Source organism: Metopolophium dirhodum, chromosome 8 (genome assembly GCF_019925205.1).
Source record: "Metopolophium dirhodum isolate CAU chromosome 8, ASM1992520v1, whole genome shotgun sequence".
Taxonomy (NCBI): domain Eukaryota; kingdom Metazoa; phylum Arthropoda; class Insecta; order Hemiptera; family Aphididae; genus Metopolophium; species Metopolophium dirhodum.
Window position 1 is genome coordinate 3791116 of NC_083567.1, and position 25163 is coordinate 3816278.

Genomic DNA, 25163 nt, shown 5'->3' on the forward strand with positions numbered 1-25163 from the left:
TATAATTTCATTTCTATATTTCTAAATGTCCATAATATTTAGACAGTACTTTTCAAAAAATAATGAATGCGTGTTTGATGTTAACAAAAACAAACATGCCCCGTACGCACGTAATATGAATAGCTCAAAAATGTATCAATTGAAATATAAAATAATAAAACTCCTAAAACAAAGTACCTCCGTCACAGTTATTAATAATTTCACTCACTAAATCTAACGTCTCAAACAGTTTGATCCAAAATTGTATGAAGTTTCTTTTAAACGATCAATATTAAATCAGAAACTCGCGTTGCCACTCACATGGTATACTATAGCCATCTCACTTAATATTAAATAAATATTAAAATTTTTCATTTCATGTATAGTACTTACCAGGTAGTTATATACACATCACTAAAAATATAGGCCTTAATTAATATTGAATTACATATAATTATATAAAATTATAAATAAATATTATCTTATAAGATGAGTATTTTTTATTTTATTTTTTGTGTACGAAATTATAAATAGTCTTAAATATATAATATTCAGTTCCTTCATATTGCAACCAATCAACTAATCGAATAGCTGCAGCAGCTATCTATTACCAATTAAATGTAATTTTTTTTTTTCATTCCAGTTTGTCAACATTGGATTTTTCTAAATACTTGTCGTATCCACTTCTAGCGGTCGTACACATATTACGTGTATAATGAAATCGTTAATTAATATATTATATTATGTCCGTTAAGAGAATACTAATAAGCTTCCACGCTGTGTTCAATAGTACATCGATACCATAGTTTTGAGTTTGATTGAAATCCATAATAGGTATAGGTAGGTACTTATCCCACACTGACAAAGCATGGTTCCATCAAAACAATAACGATTTATAATAGGTATATTATTGTCACGATTCGCCTGTTTTTAAGGTACCTACGCGACTATTATAATATTATTATTATATTATATTATCTTCTGCATGCAACGAGACGAAAACCGCACGAATCGTTTCAACATTAATATTATCCGAATATTCGGTCGAAGTTAAATCGGCACTCGCGTTGCCGGAAGTCAAAACTTATCGAGACTTTTTAAAATACGACCCGCGTAGGATGGCGTTTAAAAAACAAACAATGCGCTTTACGATCGGTTGCAGCAGTTTGAGAAGGAAAGACGATTGAAATAACAATAATAAATTGTTACTTTGTATGAGATGCATGCGTCGTATAATAATATATGCATTGTATTATTATAGAAAAAATTTAATAATTGGTCCCTCCGACCAATCAAATGGTTACCCATCGACCGTATTTTCAGGTTAATATGTATAGGGACAGTCTTTGATCATAGTTACAAGTACTAAATAGATTTAGACGATTTTATGAATGGTGGAAATATGCAGTTCAATCAATAATTAATGTAATAGGTCGATCACACTATAAATGAATATTATATTGGATTAACAGAATAATACAATTGGACTAATTTATTAATTGTATCTATGCTAATCGTGACACTCGGCGTGAGTAACGTGTTTAAATTTAAACTCAACAAAATTGATATTATGGGTAACTACTACATAGAATGGAAGACAAACAAAACAAACTAAATGGTTAGGACAGGAAATGTTCTTCTCCCCTAGTTTGACTGTTTTATATAATATAATAAAAATACGACTAAAAGTCCCAAATGGAGGCAGTACCTATTATATAGTAGAAATCTCGACGACCTTTTCTATATTTTACTTCCTCGATGACGTACCGCACGCGCGAGAGACTCTCGGTCTGGTGCAGCGGTGTGCGTCATACGCTCGCTCATACCTGCATAATAAATAATATATTGATAGTAATAATATGTATAGAATAAAACATTACTATCGTTACGACGATGAATAAATTTTTTTTTATTATATTATATTTTCTATAACATAATCTTCGTCGTCGTCGTCGTCGCACTGCAGAGCGTACGCGCGTGGGGTCAAAACGGATGACCAAAAATCGCGTAGGTTACGCCGCCGCCGCCGTCGAGCGTGTGCGGTTTTCGCCGCCGCCGCCGCCGCCGCCGCCGCGAGATTGGATTTAGCCGGTGATGACTTGTCAGAAATGTTCCGAGACCGCAGACTTAGGATTCACTGACTTAGAAAATTGTCTGCCGGTTTTTTTTTTCCTATATATTTTTTTGCGAGCCACCGCTCGCTCGTCGTTTGTATAATATAATATAATACGCGCGCGGCGGCGGCGGCGGCATTATCATCGCTCCGCGGGTTCGTCGTTTCGCGCACGACACGTCCGCGACGAGTGAAAATATAAAGTTGAACAAAAAAAAAACCGAGCCGCAGACCGTGGTCGTCGCTCGGCCGGGGGGAGGGGGTGGACAAAAAATATTCGAAATAAAAAAAAAAATCCCGACCCCATCCGCAGTCACACGCCACTTGATTCGCACGCCGTACGTACAGCTGCGAAACGGAGCGGAGAAACTCACCGACGACGACGACGACGTTTTGTCGCACGCGGTAGGCACGCACGACTTGCCCGGTCGCCGCCGAGGAGAGGTCCCGGAGGAGAAATTAATTGAATCGCTTTGAATATCGCGACCGAGACGATTTCCTCTTTTCGCTTTTTTTTCTACACGCAGGGTCTTCCGGCCCGAGGGGTGAGGCGCGCGGGACGCGAAAAAAAAAAAAACCTTATTTTTTACAGTCGAAATTTCACGGTCGTCGAACTCGGTTTCGACTGCTGTGCAGCGGTGTGTTTGTACGCGCCCGAAATGAAACGGACGATAAAAAACTCATTTCCCTCCGTCGATATACATGACAATATTATAATAACGATATCACGTATTTATATATGTATAGGATATTACGTAAATGCGCAGGCCATAATACGAGTGTATAAAAATGTACGACGTTCGCATCCCCTGACCGCGACTTTTGTGCCGACTTCCACGGGGGCCGCACCGCCGCCCGGGAAATTCGAACGCGATTCCCTCGGAGACGTGGAAAATCCGTCGAACGTGGAAAGAAAAAAAACACGACCACCGGTGGTTGCAAGCGATTAATAATAATCGGTGATAATCCTCTCACATTACGCCAAGCGAAGGGGAGAATGCGAAAAGACCGCACCTAAACATTGTTATGTTCCAACGTCTCTGGACGTATAATAGTATGTCTTCTGATGACGTTAAGTAAATCAAGTTCTCACAGCTATTATATAGGGACGACACAATACGTAGCGTGTAGGAAGTTCGCGAGACAAAAATAACCTTTTAAGTTAATTGTTTGAAAAACAAAACCGAAAACGAATAAACTGAAAAACCAATCATACAAAAGCTTCTTGGAGGTAAATAATTTATAACAGAATGATTCAAAAATCTTTAAATTTGAAATAAAACACGATATTTAGGTACTTTACTAACAATAAATATTATGTTGTTTCGTATTAATTGTGTATAATTACTATTATAATTTATACATAACATACTTTCTTCATCATTGATTAACTTTCCAGTCTTATTTTTTACAATACATCAACTTAATTAATAAACTATCATTGATATTGTATTAACTTAATGCTGGTTGCCCGCATCGACCTATATTCTTTCCCTATTTTCCATAACTATAAAATATATTATATTATTATACAATATTCTCCAATTTTTGACGATTTTTTTTTTTTACAAACACCACTTACATTCCGCAGTTATTTGTAATAATATCATATTGTACACGGATTATCGTCTAAAACGACGTCCACGAATATTTATCAGTGCAGTTATATAATATCAAAAGTCGAATTCGTATGAAATTTGTCCTGTCCATTGCGTGTAATTGGTGCATACGGTGTGCGTATATATATAGATAGCAAGAGTGTTTAGTAATATTTGCAGGGCTCGAATTCATATTTTAAACTTAAAAGTTATTATTTTGAAATTATATTATTTTTGCGCGGATTTTGTTGTCGCGGCGAGGAGTGAGCAAACGGTGTACGAAACGTTTCGTTGACGCGAACGCCTGTTTTGTTTTCGCGTGACCTATATATTATGATAATAATATTATATATAGGTAGGTGTAATGTCCTCGGCTATAATATACCGTTCGCGCGTCGCATAAGCCGGTCCCGCCGTCGGTATTTTTCGTCTTGGACAGTTATTATATGTTTGTAAGATCCTACCGCTCTCCTCAAAATTTGTAAAAGGTTTTTAACGACTAAGCGCCCGCGTCGAGTGTGGCTCGTAAAAAAAAAAACCCACAAAAACACGTGAATATGTGTGAAGACTTTTAGAGGAACGAACGGAAAAAATAAATTACAATAATTTATATTATAACGCGAGTCGGACGTCATATATGACGTCCTAACAGTAATACGCGTACACATATAAATATGATATATAATAATATTATTATGTAATTTTCCGACGGATTTGCATTATTATGATATTAATTTTGGGCGCGTTTTCTTCTCGCCAGCAGTATTATTATTGTACACGTACAAACGAGCCGTGAACTGCGCATGCGCCTACACGACAATAATATTCACTGGCCGAATGAATAATTTATAAACGCATAATAATAATGATAATACATATATATCGTACGGGTATATTATTTTGTCATGGTCACGACCTATACCAATGAACTATACTACTGCAGTAAAGTTATGCGGTTTTTACTTTCGGGAAATATTGTTAACTACAACAATACTATTATTCCATAGGTATGCACTATAAAATATTTATGCACCCGCGGCAATGTATAATAAAAATATTGAATAATAATATGATGATGATGATGACATAACAATATATTATTATATTACGATAATACAATATGCAAATTTTTAAATAAAACTCGCGGTGTTTGAAAAAATATGTCTGCAAGAGTGTAAGACAAAATGAATAATAATAACACTATTATTATTCTTATATTATTAATATTATTTTTATTATTATTATTACTATGCTGCACGTACACCAGCTATTAACGTATTATACTAACGTATGAATTAAAAATTATTCTAAACTACGTTTTGTAGCGCTTACACTAATTCATTATTAATGCTAATAGTCTACGTAATAATATACTAAAAATTAATTTTTTAATCATAATTCGTACGGCAAACACATGTTTTCGAAAATCTAAATCATGTGGTATGTGTATTCGTAATAAAAACAGTTGGCCCGCGAAAACTTTTACTAAATTACACCCCGCAAACGAAACATACGTACCTACCTCTATATACCTATATATTTTTTTGTTTTGAACACCCCTCACCCGCCCCATTCCTGAAATTTGTATGCGAAAACATTTTTTACCAATGTACTTACATAATATCATGATACGTTTTAATTTGTTATTTACATAGGTTACGACTCGTGACCGGGGGCGGTGGGTAAGCCTCCCCCTGAAAATTTGTACGTGCCCGGACGTCAAAATCGCAAAAAAATCGTTAAACGCACAACAGCAAGAAAGAGATGCAGCACAACAACAACAACAACAACGACGACGATGATAAATAATAATAATTGATCTTCGGTATTTCTCATCGCACGTGAGGAGTAATAAATAATAAATACTATTACATCAAAATGTTTTAAATTCAACACATTTTTTTCTATGTATGCATTGATGAAATTATTGGTATTCAAGACCGCAAGACGACATAGTTTTATTCTCTACGATAATAATAATAATAATATGGGAACACATAATGCAATAAATACTTGTCCCACAATAATAAACCGACGGACAGCGTTGTATTGAAATGCATATTATAAACGAAACGAGAATTATTCAATTATATCATTTAAGATTGAAAACAATATTGTTATAAAACAAAATAACCGTTCTTTTTGCATCTATTATAATATATTTAAATAATATTATTTTGAACGTCTATCGCGATGACGATCGCCAGAAAACTTCGACTATATGCGGACCGCTGGTCGTTTCGTTTTAGTCGAAGGCACAAAATATCTGACGCAGTCTATGGTTTGGTAATGACCAAAATATGATAAGAGCTTATGAAATTTTATAAAAATTCTGTTGACAGTTATTATAATATTACTACAAACGCACGACGATTTGTGATTTTAAATATATTTTGATCATGCGACGCTGTCGAGAACTGCAAAATAATTATATATGTTAAGAACAAAATATAGAAACAATATCAAATTTGAATGGAAAATATTATAATTTTTCTGATGAATATTCTTCTATTTCAAATGCGTACTCAGCGTGAATTAGAAAAATAATTTGATTTCACTTTGTGTGTGTGTGTGTGAGAAATAATTATTATATTATATTGCATAAGTAAATGTATAATAATGTGCCTTATATAATTAAACCTATTATAAGAAAAAAATCAACAATATCGTAATGTACATGACCAAATTGTTTTTAAAAATATATGTATTTATTGAATTAGTTACTAATAAGGTATTATTTTTTTTCTTCTATTTTATCATAAATGTAATGCAAATGACTTTTTAGTTGTCAAAGCAGAAATGTATAATTTAAATGATTTAAAAAAAAAAAAAGTAACATAAGTTGTTAATCACATAATTTACCTATGAATACTAAAACATTAATAGTATTAAACCTAAACTTTTACATACTAAATAATAAATACTGGTTCACTGATGGTATTCGTAAATGCTAAAACAATTAATGACGAAACGGGGTTGAGCGTGCTCGGTGAATCACCCTGTACATACGTATAGTGTATACCACGCTATCCGTAGGTACTGCACTATATATTGACACGACACGGGAAGTGCGGAACTCTTGACCCGTTTTCTTTTCGTTTTTTTTTTTCCACTCAAAAATATCCTCCTCGCCCTCCCCCCCCCCCACCCAGGCCTGCCGTTCGCGGCGGACTACAACAACCGCGGTCACCGGTCACCGTCGCGTTGTGGGTTTCCCTCCGCTTTTGTTTGCCGAAAACGCATAATATGTAACAGTCGGACGCGACCGGCAAACGTTTCTCCGCCGCCGCCGCCGCCGCCGCCGCGAAGACAATGCAATAAGTATAATGCGCGTCGATTAGCATACAATGGAGGCGAAACGACGACCGCGACGACGTGCCGCCACCTCCACCGCTGGCATCATCTATATGTCGCGCTCGGGTCTAAAAAATACTGCAGGCAGGTAGGTACAACAGTCGTCCCATATTACGACGGCGACAATAAGATAATAATATAGCAATATAATAATGTGCGCACACATCGTATAATAATAATATTGTAATACCGTAAATAATAATAATGGTATATACCTACGACCTATAGGTTACCAACCTATATCTACCTACCTATACCTGTGTATATTATATGGCGTGCGCGTACCCGGCCAATGCGTAATCAACGATTTTCGTCACTTCCGAAACCGTGCGGTATTGTCTTTTTATACCCCCTGCTCGCCGTCTCCCCGCCAGACCGCATATTATAATAATAATAATAATAACATAATATAGTCGGACGTTCGAAAGGTTAAATGCGATTCGAAACGCAAACATAGGTAGATATTATTATATGGCATATCGTTTTATTACCGCCATTATATCGTTATTGTTATTATTTTAATGATATAATATTAATTCGGACGGGACTGTACATTATAATATATAATAATATTATGTGCGAGCATTATTCGCGCCGTGCAGCGTATTATATTCCGAAGAACAATGATATTACGATGATACCTAATAATAATAATAATAATAATAATAATGTAATAATAATGTTATTATTATTATTATGAATTATCATTTATCACGCGTGTCGCGAGGCGCACTGTTATTATTATAACTATACGTCATAATATTATGGGTAAGTGTCGTAGGTACACATCGTGGAAAATATTATTAGGTATTATATTGTTGTAAGTCGCGGTCGCTATGCCAAAAGCGTTTCAGAGGGTTAAAAAATATGCGAATGACCGCGTGACGTTGAAATCTCTCGAGCCAACTATGATTTTTCGCTTATAATTAGGTATAGGCACCCATCATAGGTACGTATGTGTCACTGTCGTTAAGTATGTGGGGTAGGTGTTAAAACATCCCCCCTTGGCCATATTTATATCAAAAATATTATAATGTTTATAATATAGGAATACAATTATTATTTGGTCGTGGAAAAATGTATTCTGTTATATCGTATTATTCGTATTATTGCACTTGTCACGACTGTCAAATGTGTCAATTATTGTTATCAATAAAAATGTTATCATTATATTGTTTATGTCGTTCATATTTGCATTATAACTATTTATGAAAAATCAAAACAATTTTGCATATTATAATTTTTTAACTGTACATTGTAAGGAGTGTGAAATCCTTTACAAGTTACATTTTATTACAAAAAAAAACACCCCCTCTAAAAACCACCACCGATTACCTATAATATGTAAGTTTCAAGTTGATGTGATAAACTAAACGACTTTCAAAGAGAAAACCTAATTTTATCACAAGGCGCAACTATTATAATACATCAACTACAATAATAATCGCAGTGAATAATAGGTAGATCCTGATTTTTCGTTTTGAAAATATATATTAGTTACCGTGATAAAAGTGCATTGGATGTTATAATGCAACGATTGTATTCTAAAGGCAAAATCGATAGCATTATAAATTATAATAGTGTAAGTCATATTATTATTGTTACTTGGGAACTAATAAATGTGTAGTGTACCACGCCTATTACACCGCGGTAAGTCGTGTCTCGTCTTATAGAAGTGTCCGGCGCTATCCTGGGGGTGATCCAATAAACGTGATACTCACTCATTATTTCAAAAAAAAAAAAAACACTACAGTTTTTGGTACACATTTCTTTTACACAAAAGATTTAATATCAAAAATTATTTTTTGTCATTAAAAAAAAAAATGTATAACAATAAAATTCAGAAAATTAAATTTTTTTCGTTTTTTAACCACTTAAAATTATGTAAAAATAACATTATCAACTGTCGATGATATAACGCGTATGTCACGTTTCATCCGGTATAGGTAAGGTTAGGTACCTAACCTATATTATGCTCAAGCCCGGATTAAGATAATTTTGGGCCTGGGGCCAAACAATTTTAGGGGCCCATATCCATAATCAAAATTTTGGTGACCCACAAATAAAAATATTTCAGAAAAAAAAATATATTCATCAATTTATTTCTTATTTTTTTTTTAAATACAAAAATAAAAATTTTATTAAAAATATTTTTTTCTAGATTTTTGGGCAGCAAACTCTTTAATTATATCATCGGTATTAATTACCTCCAAAACATCACTCTCTGAACACAAAACCATAAAACTATTTAAATTTTCTTGAGAAGAGCTTGTTCTATACTTGTTTTTTATTCGAGCTAATTTGGAGAATGCTCTTTCAGCCGAACAATTTGCAATAGGTATGGTTAGATATATTTTAATTGCAGTATACAAATTAGGAAAAGAAAGTAATAGATTTTTTTCATTGAAATGCTTCCAAATATCTAGCAGATAATCTTGTGTGTCATCATATGAAGGTTTACTGATAGACCAATATTTTTTGAATTGTATAATTTCATTTTGTATAGTATTATCAACATCTTTTTTATACAATAAAATAAAATTTTCAAGACTTTTATTAACTTCTTCTTCTTCATCAGTATCTTGTGGTAAAACAACATGTAATTTTGTGATGAACAAAAAATTGTTTTTTAGAAAACTATAAGCTTCAATTCGTTTTTCTAATTGTGAACAAAAACTATCTATAATAACATAATAAGTCTCTACTCTAAACTTGTCATGACCACTTAAAGATACCTGATTACAACCAGAGTCATTTGGAAATTTCTTTTTTTTTATTCTCTCTTGTTCATCGGAGTATTTCTCTTTTATTTTAGGACTAAGTTGATTTATTTTATTTTCATATAATGTACTGCACTTCCTCAAATTTGATACATAATGCTTTAATGATATAAGTAAATTAAGAGCTTTTAAAGGATCACAATTTATTGTTTGCAACTGTATTGAGGTCTTGTTGGATCTTTCTAAAATGTCATTCCATAAAAGTGCCATGTATCCAGTTTCTTTTTTTAAAATTTTTTTTAATAATGGTCTAGCATTTCTTTTAGTATCTTCATTTTCTTTACTATTAGGACTTATTATAGTTTCTAATACTTCAATAATTTTAGTGTAATTATTTATTAATGCTTTACAAGACTCTGTATGACATGACCATCTAGTATCACTTAAAGATTTTAATACTAGTAATCGATTACTATCACTTTTTTCTATAGATGTAGTTAATATATTCCATCTGTGAGTAGCACTACTGAAAAAATTATACAGTGACTGAAGAAACCCAAAAAAATTTACTGCTTCTAAGCAACAATTCACACTGTGAACTCCGACTAGGTTAAGTGAATGAGCAGTGCAAGGTACATAAATAGCTAAATCACACTTTTTTTTTACATATGCTTGTAGTCCTTCATAAGTTCCACTCATATTAGGAGCATTATCATATGACTGACCGCGACAATTTAAAATATCAAGTTTAGAATTTTTAAGAAAATCTTCTAACAATTTAAAGATTGACTCACCTTTGTGACTATCAATAGGTTTAAGCTCTAATAATCTCTCTTGTACATTATGTGATGTACAATATCTTAATACTATTGCCATTTGATCTACCTTAGATAAATCCGGAGTTGAGTCCAAAATTAATGAAAAATATTTACTTTCTCTGATTTCATTTTCAATATAATTAATAACACGTCTCTTTATCAGAGTTATTAATTCGTTCAAAATTGTTGTAGATAGGTATGATGGATGACCTCTCCCTTTATTACCGTGCAATTCAATATGGGTTTTCAAAAATGGATCAAACTCAGAAATTAGTTCAAGAAGTCCTAAGTAATTTCCATTATTTTTTACTCCAAATACTTCATTGTCTCCTCTAAATGGTAAACCACGTGAAGATAAATATTTAATAACTGCTACAACGCGTTTTAAAACATCAATCCAATATTGAGTTTCAGTAGATATTTGCTTACAGATTTGTTGATTTACGGAATTTAATGAGTTTTCTCGAAGTAGCCATGTAGTATTTGCTTCTCTGTGATACATGCTGTTTTCATGGTATGATATTTTTTCAAATTTTTTCCATTGATCAAACCCATTTTTTACAAAAGAGTTTTCACGATTCTTTGAAAAAAGCTTACACATAAAACAAAATACTGAACCCTGACTTGGAGAATACAAAAGCCACAGCCGATCACATATTTGTCCATTAGGTAAAGTTCTTTCAAACATTGCAGGCGTTAAATGTCTTTTATGATCTAAAAATCAAATAAATTAACTTAATTATTAAACATCAATGATATATAAACATAAATAAATTATAATAAGAATGTTTTATTAAAAAAAATTCTTTATTGAAAATTATTAAAAAAATTTAACAAGTAATAACAATAAAAATAAATAATGATTAAGTACTATATTTACCACTAATGCGTGCAGATTGAGTATACGATTTTTGTTTATTTTGAAAAAATGATGGCCCTTTTTTAATACAATAATCCACAAAATCATCATTTATTTTACTTGGCCAAAAATATGGATCTTTAACGGTTAATTCATCAAAGCTGTTATCATCAATATCTGCATGATGTATTGTACCAATATTCGTAGTATCCTTAACAGCTTTAATAATAACAAATATTGAAAATAAAACATTAACCACCAAATATTGTGAAAAAAATTAATTTTTATACTTACAAGTAGAATTAGTATTTTCAAGACCATTATTACTTTGATTTTGTTTGGCCGGTGATAAACCTACAAATAAATAATTTAAAATTTAAACTATAGATACCTATAATTAATTTATATTTGATAGGTACTTACAATGAGTATTGTTTAAGTGATCAGTCTGAACAGTTTCTTTTAAGTCAACATGCAAATTAATTTTATCTTTTAAATTACTGGAAACATTTTTGGCATTATCATCTAAAAAAAATTAATATTTAAATTTAAAATGTATTATATTATTTATATTATAGTCCAGTCTTGTTAAGTATTTGAGTAAATGTATTTAAATATTTTTATTGTATTTAGAATACTTTTTAAATACTTCTCGAATAAAGTATTTGGAAAGTATTTTAAATACGGTCTTGGATGTGTTTGTATTTAAGAATCAAATACTTTTATTTAAATACTTTACCTATTTTAAACTGTATTATACTAATTACTTATTAATATATTATTTTATATACTTACATGACATACATGCAATACTAATAGCATTAACTTCTTCTGGTATATTATAATGATTATTTATATCAATAGTGTCATCAAGTATACCATCCACAATACCATCCACAGTACCATCCACAATACCTAACATAATTATTGAAAATGTTTATTATATTGATATATTATATTTAATTATTTAAATACATTTATTTTTTAACTTAAGTGTTTGAACAATGAACATAACATGGGTTATATAATATGATAAATTATAAATATTATTGTTTGAATGCGTTCATTATTCTAGTTAAAATTCAAAGGTACTTACAATTGATATTAGTTTCATTGTTTATATTTTCCTTTGAGATACTATGATCTATTTCTATAACATTTGAAACTAGTTTATCGTCACTTTCATTAGTTAAAGAAAAAAATCCAGTTATTTTATTGCACTTAACAGCAGATGTCATTAAAAGATCTTCTTTCTTCTTTTTTCTCTTCTGAGCACCGCTTAAATATTTTTTACAGCCACTCATATTCGACTTTTACTTCAAATTTCAATAATATAAGTTATAAGTTGTATTTGTAAAACAAAACACTAACACTAACCACTGTTAAACGTTAAACGTTATTATGACTTCGACTGAAGACTATACAAGAGACAAGACTTGTTTCAGTATTGTTATCGTAGAAAAATAACATAAATAGAATTCGTCTGGTTAATAAATAATAATTATTGAGGAATATGTTTTATCATCAAAAACAGTTTGATAACTAAATCTATTATTAGTAATGATGTTTCAACCGTCGTAAATCGTAATCGACGGTATTCACTGTAGTACAGACTGTACTCGTGATTCCTATAATTCCATTGCATTATCATTATCATCCTGCTAAAAATAGACGATAGTCGATAGCATAATAATAACATAGGTGATATCCATATTCCATATCCATTATCAATATAGTATTTAGCCCACCACAGAGTACTCTATGTATAGGCGTATAGCTTATAGGAAACGTTAATGTATAATAATAATAATGATATAAGTTTATATTATTATTTATTATCATTGCAAATCTTTGTATTTTATCGCATTTAATATATTATATTTTACATGTTTCTTTTGAGTTTTGATTTACGAAATATACTATTATTACTATATCCAAATATTTCTGATTTAATAAAAAAAGTACTATTCGCCAAGGGCCCACTTTTGTTTAATATCCGTGGGCCCAGGGCCATGGCCCCTCCTGGCCCCCCCCTTAATCCGGGCTTGATTATGCTCATACATAGATTATTGACATTGAGCTGAAGATTTTTAAATCCTTCAAACTCCATTTCCTTTCTGATAAAGTGTCGATAAACTTTTTATGACGTATTGGAAGGCGCCGCGGACCGAATAAACAGCTAAAATCACTGTATCGCCAATCAGCCGTATATTATATAGGATCGTTGGTTCGGTACACAACATCCAATTTAGCTGCGACATGACGTCATAAACCTCGTTTCCATACAGGATTTAGAGGAATTCGAGACAGTCGGATATTGAGTATATAATATGGATATTGCATTGATATTTACGAAGTTTTCGACAATCCTAATATTGTTCCAACTTCAATAAATTACTCGTGGGATCTAAAAATGTCAGATCGCCACATGGTTATAATATTCGCGATGTACGCACTACATTATGATTATCTACAGTACTATAGTGTATAGAAAAGTGATATTGATAAATTGTACGAGTCACATTTGCAGGTAAAAGGAAGTTTGAGTACATTTTGATATTTTATATTGAAATATATTCGAGTAAATTGTTGTCGATATATTATTATTATTAACACCCGCAATCGCAATAAAACATTAATAATATTGCTGCAGTAGTAAGGACTGAGATCCGTCCGGTGGTGGTAAGATTGATTAGCGATAAATTCTGGTCTAGAAATATCAGGGGGCGCCGCGCGCAGGCTCTTACCATGCCCCCCCCCCAATAATATTGCTATTTATATTCATACCGAGGTCTTAGTTATGGTGACCAACCTAATGGCCATAGCTGCTATTGCCATTGCTTGAGATCAATACAAAAAAATAATAATATTAATAATTATACAAATAATAAAAAAAAGGGGGGAGACGGAGGGGCCGACGCCGGTTCGATTCCTCGGTCATAGGCGGCATTTTTCTTCGGACAAGTCACGGTGTCCGGAGAACAAGTGCCGCCATCCCCCTCCCGGGCATTGCAGATACCTATGGATAACCCCTGACTTTTGTTTGACTTTGGTGTTGTTATCGACGAACATTGTTATTATAATATAATATAACCTATACGCTTTTCGTACGAGTTTTACCGACAGTCAAAACGTCCACCGGACAAAGTACGTTAGTATTATAGGCACTGTGTTATCCGACGAGGAGACGATACGGACGTTATAATTTTACGAAATTAATTATTATTAAACCGCACCGGACGCGAGGCCAATCAAATTTCGTATCAAGCGGACGTTATACGTACATTATAATATTATAGCATAAAGAAAACGAGTGTGCATAATATAGGTACACGCAAAACCGGTCTTTATAGGTCTTACGACGTGAGGTTTATAAACGCGCGACCTTGTGCGGCGTTCTTCGCGTATATATATAAATATAATATTATAAAGCTTGACGGTTTATTAAAAAACGAGCCATCTCGTAAACACAAATACACACATATATACATATAATATATATACTCAATAGTCAATATATATATATATATATACACTCACTATACATGCATACCTACACATACACATATATACTTATGCCATGTATATAATACCTCCATATGACGTATACATCTATAACAGTACACGTGCGGAGCTGATCGTGACTGCGGCAGCAAACTTCTGTCGAAATATATGTAGAGGCGAATCGCTAATTTGTAATTCGATTTCGGGCCGGCCAGCGTATATATATATATACACACACGTAATGGCTAATTTCCATTTAAACATAAGCGTACACAGTGTGTGTATTTATATATATAGTGTTGTAAAGTTGACACGCTCTCCGTATAGTGTCACAATAGTTTATGTATAATATATCGTACAAACATATTATTATAGACGCAATAATTCCCGATATAGTGACGTGGACGAGCAAAGATGGCGGAGAAAGTCGCGCTAAGACTGCGAACACTTACGCGCATAATACGCACTTTACGATTCTGCGGACCATAATATACACAAACGCATTTTCGGTGTATATATATTTATAGTGCTTTGGCGGTGGTTTTTACTATAACACCCCCCCCCCCCCCCCCCCCGCGCGGTATACGGGCAGACGGCGCGAATATTATTACAGAAGCTCGACCAAAGCGGGGGCGGACGAAATTACAATTTTTTAGTGTATACGAAGCGAGCGGCTGCAATAACCCTTCCCCCGCCCACAATAAACTTCTCCTACAATTTTCTCCTTGTCGTTATCGCATTCGTTTTCGTTTCATTCAAATAGTATTATATTCGACGAACGCACGCCTAAAAAAAAAGGGGAGGCGATTCACCGATCATCTTCTCCCACCGCCGATCAGCTGATATACGGCGCCGATGCGTCGTGCATTTATATGTGTAGCTGTGAGTATAGATAATGAAAAGTCAACCCCTCTTAAGGCTGCAATTTCGAAGTTTTTCACTTTTCAGAGAGTATGTATGCGCCCACAATATAGGTAAGGTAGGCATACGATATTTTAGAGCGTGTCGAATTTCGCACACCGTCACAAGTGCGCACGTCAAGTCGAGTAAACTGTCAACGTGACATCGTATGCCGGATGGATACGCAATTGACGCAAGACGCTCATCATAGGCGCAAATAGCGTTTGGAATTTGGCGGGGGGGGGGTGGCTAAGCCTTACTATGATAATATTGAATAAGCTTAAAACAAAATGTAGGAAATGTTTGGGGGGCTATGGACATTTTTTGGAGGGGGAGGGGGGGTAACGGTGGTCGTAGTGTGTCAAAGTCTATGGAGCAAAGTGAACTAACTTCCTTATAGATATAAGTCGGGTATGTGTTGGCCATAAGCCCTACAATTATGTACGTGTTAATATTATTGTATCGGTCAACAGTTGATCGTGCATAATGTGGAGTTTATATAATTGTATACATAGGTATCAGTAACGAATTTACGGTTGCTAACGTCGAATTTGGTATGTATACCTAACACGTTTGTAAGACGGAGACAACACATGCAAAGTAACAAAATGATAAGAATAAAAAAAAATAATAAAAAAATAAATTTTATTTTCAATATTCAAAAATGTTGGTGTTATCTCATGTGACGATAATGCCTTTTACGGATCACCCCGTACATACCGAATTGTATGGATCGTGATGAATTGCAAATACTAAATACTGAGCAAATGTTTATACATTATAATTAGGGCTCGGAAGTTGAGGCATTTTGCATTTTTTTTTGGAACTTTTTAGACGATGCTCTCCTGGCCACAAATGTGTTTCATTAGCATGTGAGTCTAAAAAACTAAAATTTATTTTGCAATTTTATGCATTTTTTGGCTTTTTTTCATTTTAAGTCATTTTTTGACATTTTTAGGTCATTTTTCGACATTTTTAGGTCATTTTTTTGACATTTTAAGTCATTTTTATTAATTTCACACTAGTTCACTTCTTATTGTTTCTTGTCTATGCCGATAACTTAAAATTTGGAAATTACCACGGACTAAGATTAGTACCTATCCGATTTTATCTCGCCGATTACATTTTGTCGATTACGGTTTGATAAATTTATAGAACAAATATTTTTTATTTCATTTTTAAAGACATTATTTGTCATCTTTATGTCATATTTTAAGCAATTTGTAAGCTTTGATAAATGTATATAGAATTTTATAGTAAAATAGAGTAAAATATTAAAAAAAATGTATCTATAAATTTAAAATAAATATTTGTAATATTTTTTTAGGTCATTTTTTAAAGACATTTTTCGTCATTTTTATGTCATATTTGCATTTTTTTTAGGTCATTTTTTGATGTTTTTAAGGTCATCAACTTCCGAGCCCTAATTATAATATTATATTTACGCGCGTACACAGCAGCTACTATAGATGATCGCTGTGCATTTTGTATGGTTTTTTTCTCGTGATTAAACTCGCTCGGCTACGACCGCAAGAGATAAAAAAATATTAGATTAGATTATACACGCGCGCAGCAGTCGACTCTGTGGCGGTGCGATTATAGTTTTTTACTGCACTTTACGACACTATACATACGCAAGTTATTATCTCCGCATGGTGTGTCGTTGTTAATTTAATTAAAATTAAAATGTTCGCCACGGTGAAAATGATAACGATGTATTATAAGATACGCGCAAAGTGTACGCGGATTACGTCGCAGCGGTGTTGGTTTATAAGATATCTATGTCCGTAGGTGTATATACAGAGTGTTTCTGCTCCACGGAGATATTATATTCAAACGTAATTTCAATATTATTATAAACTGTCAATTCTTACCAACGAACAATGAACTCGAGACCTCGGCGGCTGATCGCACGCCATAATGACATTATAATATATTATTATGTTTAGATCGGTTTAAATCTCTGATAACAGATATTATGCATTGCTTGTTTAAAATCAATAAAGAACCTATATAATAGCACAACCGTCGATCATATAATTGATGTCCTCTGTGTTCTATGTATAATGTACAGTGTACACGCAGGTTTATCGATGAAGATACAACTCAATAAGACATAATATAAAAATAATTATCGATTCCATTTTAGATTAAATTATATTTGAAAAATAATCAAAAAAATAACTCGATTTCAAGCATTTTGTTTTGCCGTTTTGACGACACTAACGTTTGGACTATCCAATCTCACGGAAACTCGGCCGACGAGGGGCAATTTTTTTCTACAGATTTTGTAATATATAATAATATAATGAGCGATATCCTCATGTTGATGAATATTTGACTGGTTTTTTACAGCCCCCTCGTGTTGCGAGTTGAAAACTACAGTATTATAAGTCATTTGAAAAACGATAAGGAACGGTCACCGAACAAACGCATAGTTGAGCATAATTTTCTCATAAGTTTAGCAAAACTACCGAGAAAATCGAAGAATTACCTAGACGTATCTGATATTTCAATGTGCAGGACAAAACTTTTCAAGCATTATTTTTGTCCGAAAAACTTTGTTCAAAAACTTCAGTACAGAATAAAAAACTACTGCGTCAAAACGTTTGGCTATTATTAGTCTGCAGAACATACTTAAGATCACAAATGACGAAAGAGAAAAAGCCAATTTCGTCACACTAATCAAATCGTTTTTTTTTTTTTATTTTGTTTGGTCACTATATACGCTGTTGCTCGGCAATACTGTGTTGTGCGTACGGTATGAATATAACAATAACATTATAATAATCATTCTATAGTGATGATAACAGTAGCTGTTATTTTCAACAATATTTTACTACTGCAGCACGTCGATAATATTATGCTGACGAGAATTATTTTAACCGAATCGACTGTGATCGATTTCTTGTATTATGTTCGGGAACTTTGACGCGGCTGCAAAGCTCATGCAACTCTGTCGTAGGCCCCTCGTCGTCGTCGTCGTCGTCCTCGTTGTTGCTGTCGCCGACGCCGAGATAGAACTGCAGCAGGAGACCGTCCTGACAGGTGGTGGAAGGTCGTCCGGGTCGGAGATCACCGCCGAATATCCATATTTAGTGGGACTGACCATTGAAGGAATAGTCGACAAGACGAATCGGAAGACCACCATCTGCACAGGAACCCTGGTGTCTCCGGTGTTGGTACTTTCGTCGGCGTATTGCACGTTAAGTCTGACGACCACGATCAATGATGGTTCAGAAGTCACTACGCTATTCGTACGCGACGATAAAAGTGACAAATGATAATATTTTCCACTATTCGCCTATAGGTCATATAGCCTAATCACACGCTGACACGACCATATAATATAATATAGTACTAACGAGTATGACGGTATAATATTCTATAGTTTGAGTTACCGAGCATGATCACATCACCCCATCCCCCCACCATTTCTCATTAATAATTATAAATCAATTCAAAATCTGATTTATGTCACTTTTAGGTAAGTATAGATACGCTTAAGGGCCATATTTTCAATTAATTACATTTGTTGATACCATTGAATGAAGGAGGTCACTGTGGCGGAACCAACATTTTTTTTCACAATCACGCAGCTGTTATCTTCACTAAATTGTTAAGCAGATGTTTTTTTATTTTGAAATTTTAATAATAATTTTATTTTAATTTTAATAATTTTATTGAGAAACTACTCGTTTGAGTTTTAATTTAGATACATCGAAATTTCCAATCATCTTCTTAACAATGTATAGGTAGTAAAAATACGGTTGTTTCTCATTTGAAAAAAAAATAAGTTTGTACTTTGTATTGCAACAAGGTACACTCATCAAAAGCTATAACAAGTCTAGAAAAAAAAATATATAAAGTCCTTTGAGTATATTTAAAATGCAATACTCAGAATTTAAATAAATTCATTATTAAAGGGATAAAATGGGATGAACATACTTAGTGACCCATTCTGTAATCTGTGTAATTTATAGAAACGTATAAACGTAAAATTGCGATTTCAAAATATCGAAGAGGTCACCTTATATCTTTAGAGTCTTAATCCTATTACGTGTTCAAATGAACCTTTCGAGTAGCATTGTTCGGTCGTTACGAAAAAGTGTTAATATCTTTGTATTTTTACTTTGGAGGATTTAATGTATAATTTAGCAGTTGAATGTGAAGCATGGAAATTTAATTGGAAACTTGTATAACATTTTAATTTCGGCTTTCACTTACTCTTTGCAATGTACTTGTCCGTTAAATAACTCATAAATAGTGCTAATTCGAATTTCGATTTTCATCCATCGACATTTTTAAGAAAAATATCCGTTTAATAGTAAAATTTACAGTGGAAAATTTTGGGGGTGTTATCGTTCGAAAAACAGAATTTTGTATCTCTATAGTTCACTTCACACTTCACTTTAAATAGTACAACGAATATCATGAATTTGAAAATATGGTCATTGGTCTCATTAAGCGTAGGTATTATTTAAAAATCTTTAAAATCTGCAGGTTTTGTACCTATAACTGCATTATTGAATAAAAAAGGAGTGGACGTATTTTCTGAATCATCCTGTATATAATATTATTATGTGTATTATTATAAGACGTTATAACCCCCCAAAAAAATCTGTTTGAAAATAACATTTCTTCACGACCGAACGATTATGTCATACGTGGTGCGTATGTAATGCTACTTGAATAACAGCGGCGATACACCCTACACCCCCCCCCCCCCTAACCATTATGGTACCCACTATACACCGTAATATTATGACCATGCGCTTGCTCGTGGATCACGCGAATGATGTGTGCGCATTTCCGACTACGATCGTTTTTCTACCGACAGGCGTATTGGAAGACACCCACAAACTCTGTCAAGTACCACCGGGCCACGAGTGTTTTCACCCATCCATCATACGACAAAGCCAAACGCATATGCGACTTATCGCTGATAAAGGTGATGAACGATCCGTCCGTGCAATCGCTTTCCAACGCATTGTATATTACGTCGATTTAGAAGCAACACCACCTGTCTAAAATGTTGACCAAATCGAGTTTGCAACAGTGGTCTTATTTCAAATTTTGAGGTGAATCGATTAGCGGTATCAAATTTAGGATAAAGTCAATAGTGAACGCACCAATCGAAAAAACGATAACACAGCATGTCTAAAATCGTAATATGACACCACTTCTCTCCGTACAAATTTCTCTGTGTCAAATTGAAATCAGTTAAACTTTTATAAAACAATGTGTTTCGTCGTAAAAATTTTAGTTTTATTCATTAATTAGGTACTGAACTAATTTATAATTTAATTCATATTTTTAGTGAATTGATTCAACATATCCATGTTATTATGGGTATTAACCACTATTTTGAAAAAGGTTATGTTGTGTTATCGAATGTATGGGATAGACACTGTTGTTTGTATTATATTATTACTAAACATTTTAAAATAATCATAAAATTTACCATCAACTACACAGAAACCGATCATTTTGCTCTCTTGGTAAAGTTTATGAAACTTAGATATGTGGTGTTGCTTCTTAAGCGACGATTTCGGCTTATCGCCGAAACTAACATTAAATTCATATAAAATATTATAATATAACGCTATAACAGCTCAAGAAGCCGTTCAAACACGTTGAACGTTTCGTCAGACTGTCGTCCAAAGCATTGAACAGCGACGTCGAACTGAGTTGCGTGGTTGTAGGGATTGGTGCGCCCCACGAACGTGGTTACAAGGTGCCAGTCCGTGTAAAGTACGGCCTCGCCGCTTGCCGGGTTCCCAAGTCCAAGTAAGCAAAATTAACTGTAGATTTTACAGCCAATCCGGTATACCGTAGTCTGTAAATCTAAAATTTTCTGAACTGTCCAGACTGAAAACAAAAGTTCGAGATTTCTAATCTAAAATAACCAACGCATATTGTGTATTGAGTATACGAGCGTATTGTTACCCCCGAATTTTTAGTGTAAAAACGCTTGCAGAATACATGATCTATTCTACTTTGAAAGGGTAAACACAATACATTTACAATTTATAGGTGTTCCGTTACGTAAAACACTAATGTATTGCCTTCTGCATAAAACTCTATCTGCGTATCTCCTATATTTCACCTTATCCAAGATGACCTATTGTTTGGTTGCTTGGTGGATGAATCTCAAGGACTTTCCTTAAACTCCCTCAAATGATCTGTATTCAGATTCACCCACATGTGCCACCTATATTTTTTTCCAATCAAATAACTTTCCCATTAAACCCACAGGGAGTATCCATGACCGGGGCCTCAACTGTATGGACTCGCCTATAGAGCCCATCGAGATTTGATGTTGTTAGCTATTCAATCTTTCGCCCTTCATATTTTTGCCTTTCCCGTAAATTATGTCTGATGCCTATCACATCTCAAGGCACTTTGTTTTGCACACTTACAATGTGTGCTTTATTTTTGAATATAGTATACCTTCCACTGTGATTTCTCTACTGCGGATGCCAATACTTGGCTTAAAATAATTCAAAGGCTATTCCTACGTGCTTAGCTCTGAGACACAGCTTTAGTCTCTTATTCTCCTCTCGGCCAAACCCATCGCTTGTCCACTCGTTCACCTATCCATTTTGTATATTTCTACCTTTATTCTGGTGAAAACTTTTTTAACAACTCTTCTCATTCGTTTAATGTGCACTTCAAACAACGACCAAAATTGTTCACTCTCTATTCTACTTTTACGTTGCATAACCAGCCATTGAATTTTGGACTCTCTCCATTGTAAATAAATAAATAAATTCAAATAATTTATAATTCACGTGTTGTAATAAACAACGAAAGTAAATGATACAGGATGACGTTTCCCGCGACGTTTCAGCGCCGGTTTAAAGATCGTGATCAGACATACTTGGACGGATTTCCTGTGTGCTGAGACGGTAGGTCCGACAGCCACACGACTGCCATGTGACCGAGCCGATCCACTGGTGTGCTCCGGCGGCCAACATCAGTACGGAATCTTCAGCTACGGGTACGACAGCACAGGCGCGTCTCCAGTGATGGAGGCGACAGAGTGCAGTGATCCGGCCATTCAGGGCAGACATCTGTTCGTTAACAGGTACGCTGGCTGGATTGCCGAGATGATGGCGGTCCACGGTGGCGACTCGAAGCAGATAGACGAAGATAAAAAGATGACGACGACGACGATGACGATGACGACGAAGCGCCGTCGCTCCACGCGGCCACGACCGACAGCCTCCTCGACTCGAGCGGAAGTGTCCAAAAACTCTAGCACCGATAAGCTGGAAGTCAACTACCCGTATCTAGTGTACTTGGAAGGTCTGTACGACGAACCAGTGTGCGGCGGCACTCTTGTATCGCCTTGGCACGTGCTCACGACTGCTTACTGCACGACCAGGATGACCGAAATCATGGTATGAAACGCGCGTAATAATATACCATTATACACGCCAGCCGACCAGAAATCGTCAACTGTACACATTAAAGGCATATTACAGAAGTATTGCTGATTAAGCAACCACATTTAATATGTAATATGGACAATATGGTTTTACCCCAAAATGTATCGTCGGTGTAAAGGAGTTTAGTGTGATGTGAAAATGTAACAAAAACCATTAATTCCATATATTTTATGTTGTTATCATGCCTATAACGCGGTCGATAAACCAATGACTGACTTCCAAATCATTTATTTGTCTATAAAACATAAAATAATATCTCTATAGTATACAGATATATTTGGGCATGACAACCGCGTGAGTGTCTTAATGGTTTTGAAAATGAGCACGGACGAGTATTAGGGGGAAATGTCGACGTGATAACCGAGTTCAATGACATCATAGGAAAATTCCAAAAATCAAAATTGTGACCATTATATTACTCATAGTAATAACTAGGGCTCGGAAGTTGATGACCTTAAAAACATCAAAAAATGACCTAAAAAAAATGCAAATATGACATAAAAATGACGAAAAATGTCTTTAAAAAATGACCTAAAAAAATATTACAAATATTTATTTTAAATTTATAGATACATTTTTTTTAATATTTTACTCTATTTTACTATAAAATTCTATATACATTTATCAAAGCTTACAAATTGCTTAAAATATGACATAAAGATGACAAATAATGTCTTTAAAAATGAAATAAAAAATATTTGTTCTATAAATTTATCAAACCGTAATCGACAAAATGTAATCGGCGAGATAAAATCGGATAGGTACTAATCTTAGTCCGTGGTAATTTCCAAATTTTAAGTTATCGGCATAGACAAGAAACAATAAGAAGTGAACTAGTGTGAAATTAATAAAAATGACTTAAAATGTCAAAAAAATGACCTAAAAATGTCGAAAAATGACCTAAAAATGTCAAAAAATGACTTAAAATGAAAAAAAGCCAAAAAATGCATAAAATTGCAAAATAAATTTTAGTTTTTTAGACTCACATGCTAATGAAACACATTTGTGGCCAGGAGAGCATCGTCTAAAAAGTTCCAAAAAAAAATGCAAAATGCCTCAACTTCCGAGCCCTAGTAATAACCAATAGGTGCATCTACATCGGGTAATATTGTATCAAAAAGATTGTAAAATGCACCATCTCGAAAATAATGTATTTGTCAAATTGGCCGATTCGTGCTTAAACTCCACCTAGACTTAACCGTAGTTTAATCGTTTTGATTTTTCGTGATTGATTTTGCCACGTTGCTAGTTAGAATATCAGACCATAATATATAGAGGCGGGCACATGCAGAGTACCTACTTATAACTTTCCAGTCGAAAACCCGTTTTTTTTTCGGTAATATTTTTATTTTTGTATTTCGCTGCAGGTGACCGTCACGACGCATCGTAAACAACGGGCAATCGCGAGCCTCGTGTACATTCATCCGGACTTCGACACGTACACGCTGACCGCGGACATCAGCATCGTGGTCGTAAGTCATCCTACAACTCTTCTCCTCGGCACTCGTTATTTTTCCCCCGTCACGCTGCTAATACAATAATTGCACGGTATCGTTTTTTATCCGCGCAGTTACGCGAACCGTTGAACGTGACCAGATACGCTCGGCTGCCGGACATTGTCAGCGAACCGACCGACGGCGACAACAACGACACGACCTCGAAGGCACTGGCTTGTGCGGTGGTGGCGGCGAGCAAACGATTGACACCCTATCATTACGTACCGGTCAACGTCGAGTACGGGCCCAAAGCTTGTCGGGAATCATCGGAGTACGTAGTATACACACGCGTTGTATTATTAGTATTAATTATTATCAAGTGAATCGTGGGCGTAAACAGCTGACGACTCGTAAATAGCGTACAAGCT

General features: G+C 34.2%; 2 protein-coding genes across 2 annotated transcripts; one reads left to right on the forward strand and one right to left on the reverse strand.

Annotated features, from left to right (window-relative positions):
- Positions 1–9015: 9015 nt before the first annotated feature.
- On the reverse strand, positions 9016–12932 carry LOC132951204 (zinc finger MYM-type protein 1-like). The gene is made up of 6 exons (XM_061022974.1): positions 12538–12932; positions 12237–12356; positions 11865–11966; positions 11736–11795; positions 11463–11660; positions 9016–11296 (listed from the first exon to the last, which is right to left on the reverse strand). Exons 1-6 carry the CDS (start codon positions 12743–12745, stop codon positions 9186–9188), a joined length of 2799 nt encoding a protein of 932 aa, XP_060878957.1. The 5' UTR covers positions 12746–12932; the 3' UTR covers positions 9016–9185.
- A 5828-nt stretch (positions 12933–18760) lies between these two features.
- On the forward strand, positions 18761–21639 carry LOC132950323 (granzyme A-like). The gene is made up of 3 exons (XM_061021728.1): positions 18761–19102; positions 20686–20796; positions 21460–21639. The coding sequence occupies exons 1-3, from the start codon at positions 18761–18763 to the stop codon at positions 21637–21639; spliced, it is 633 nt and encodes a 210-aa protein (XP_060877711.1).
- Positions 21640–25163: the final 3524 nt, after the last annotated feature.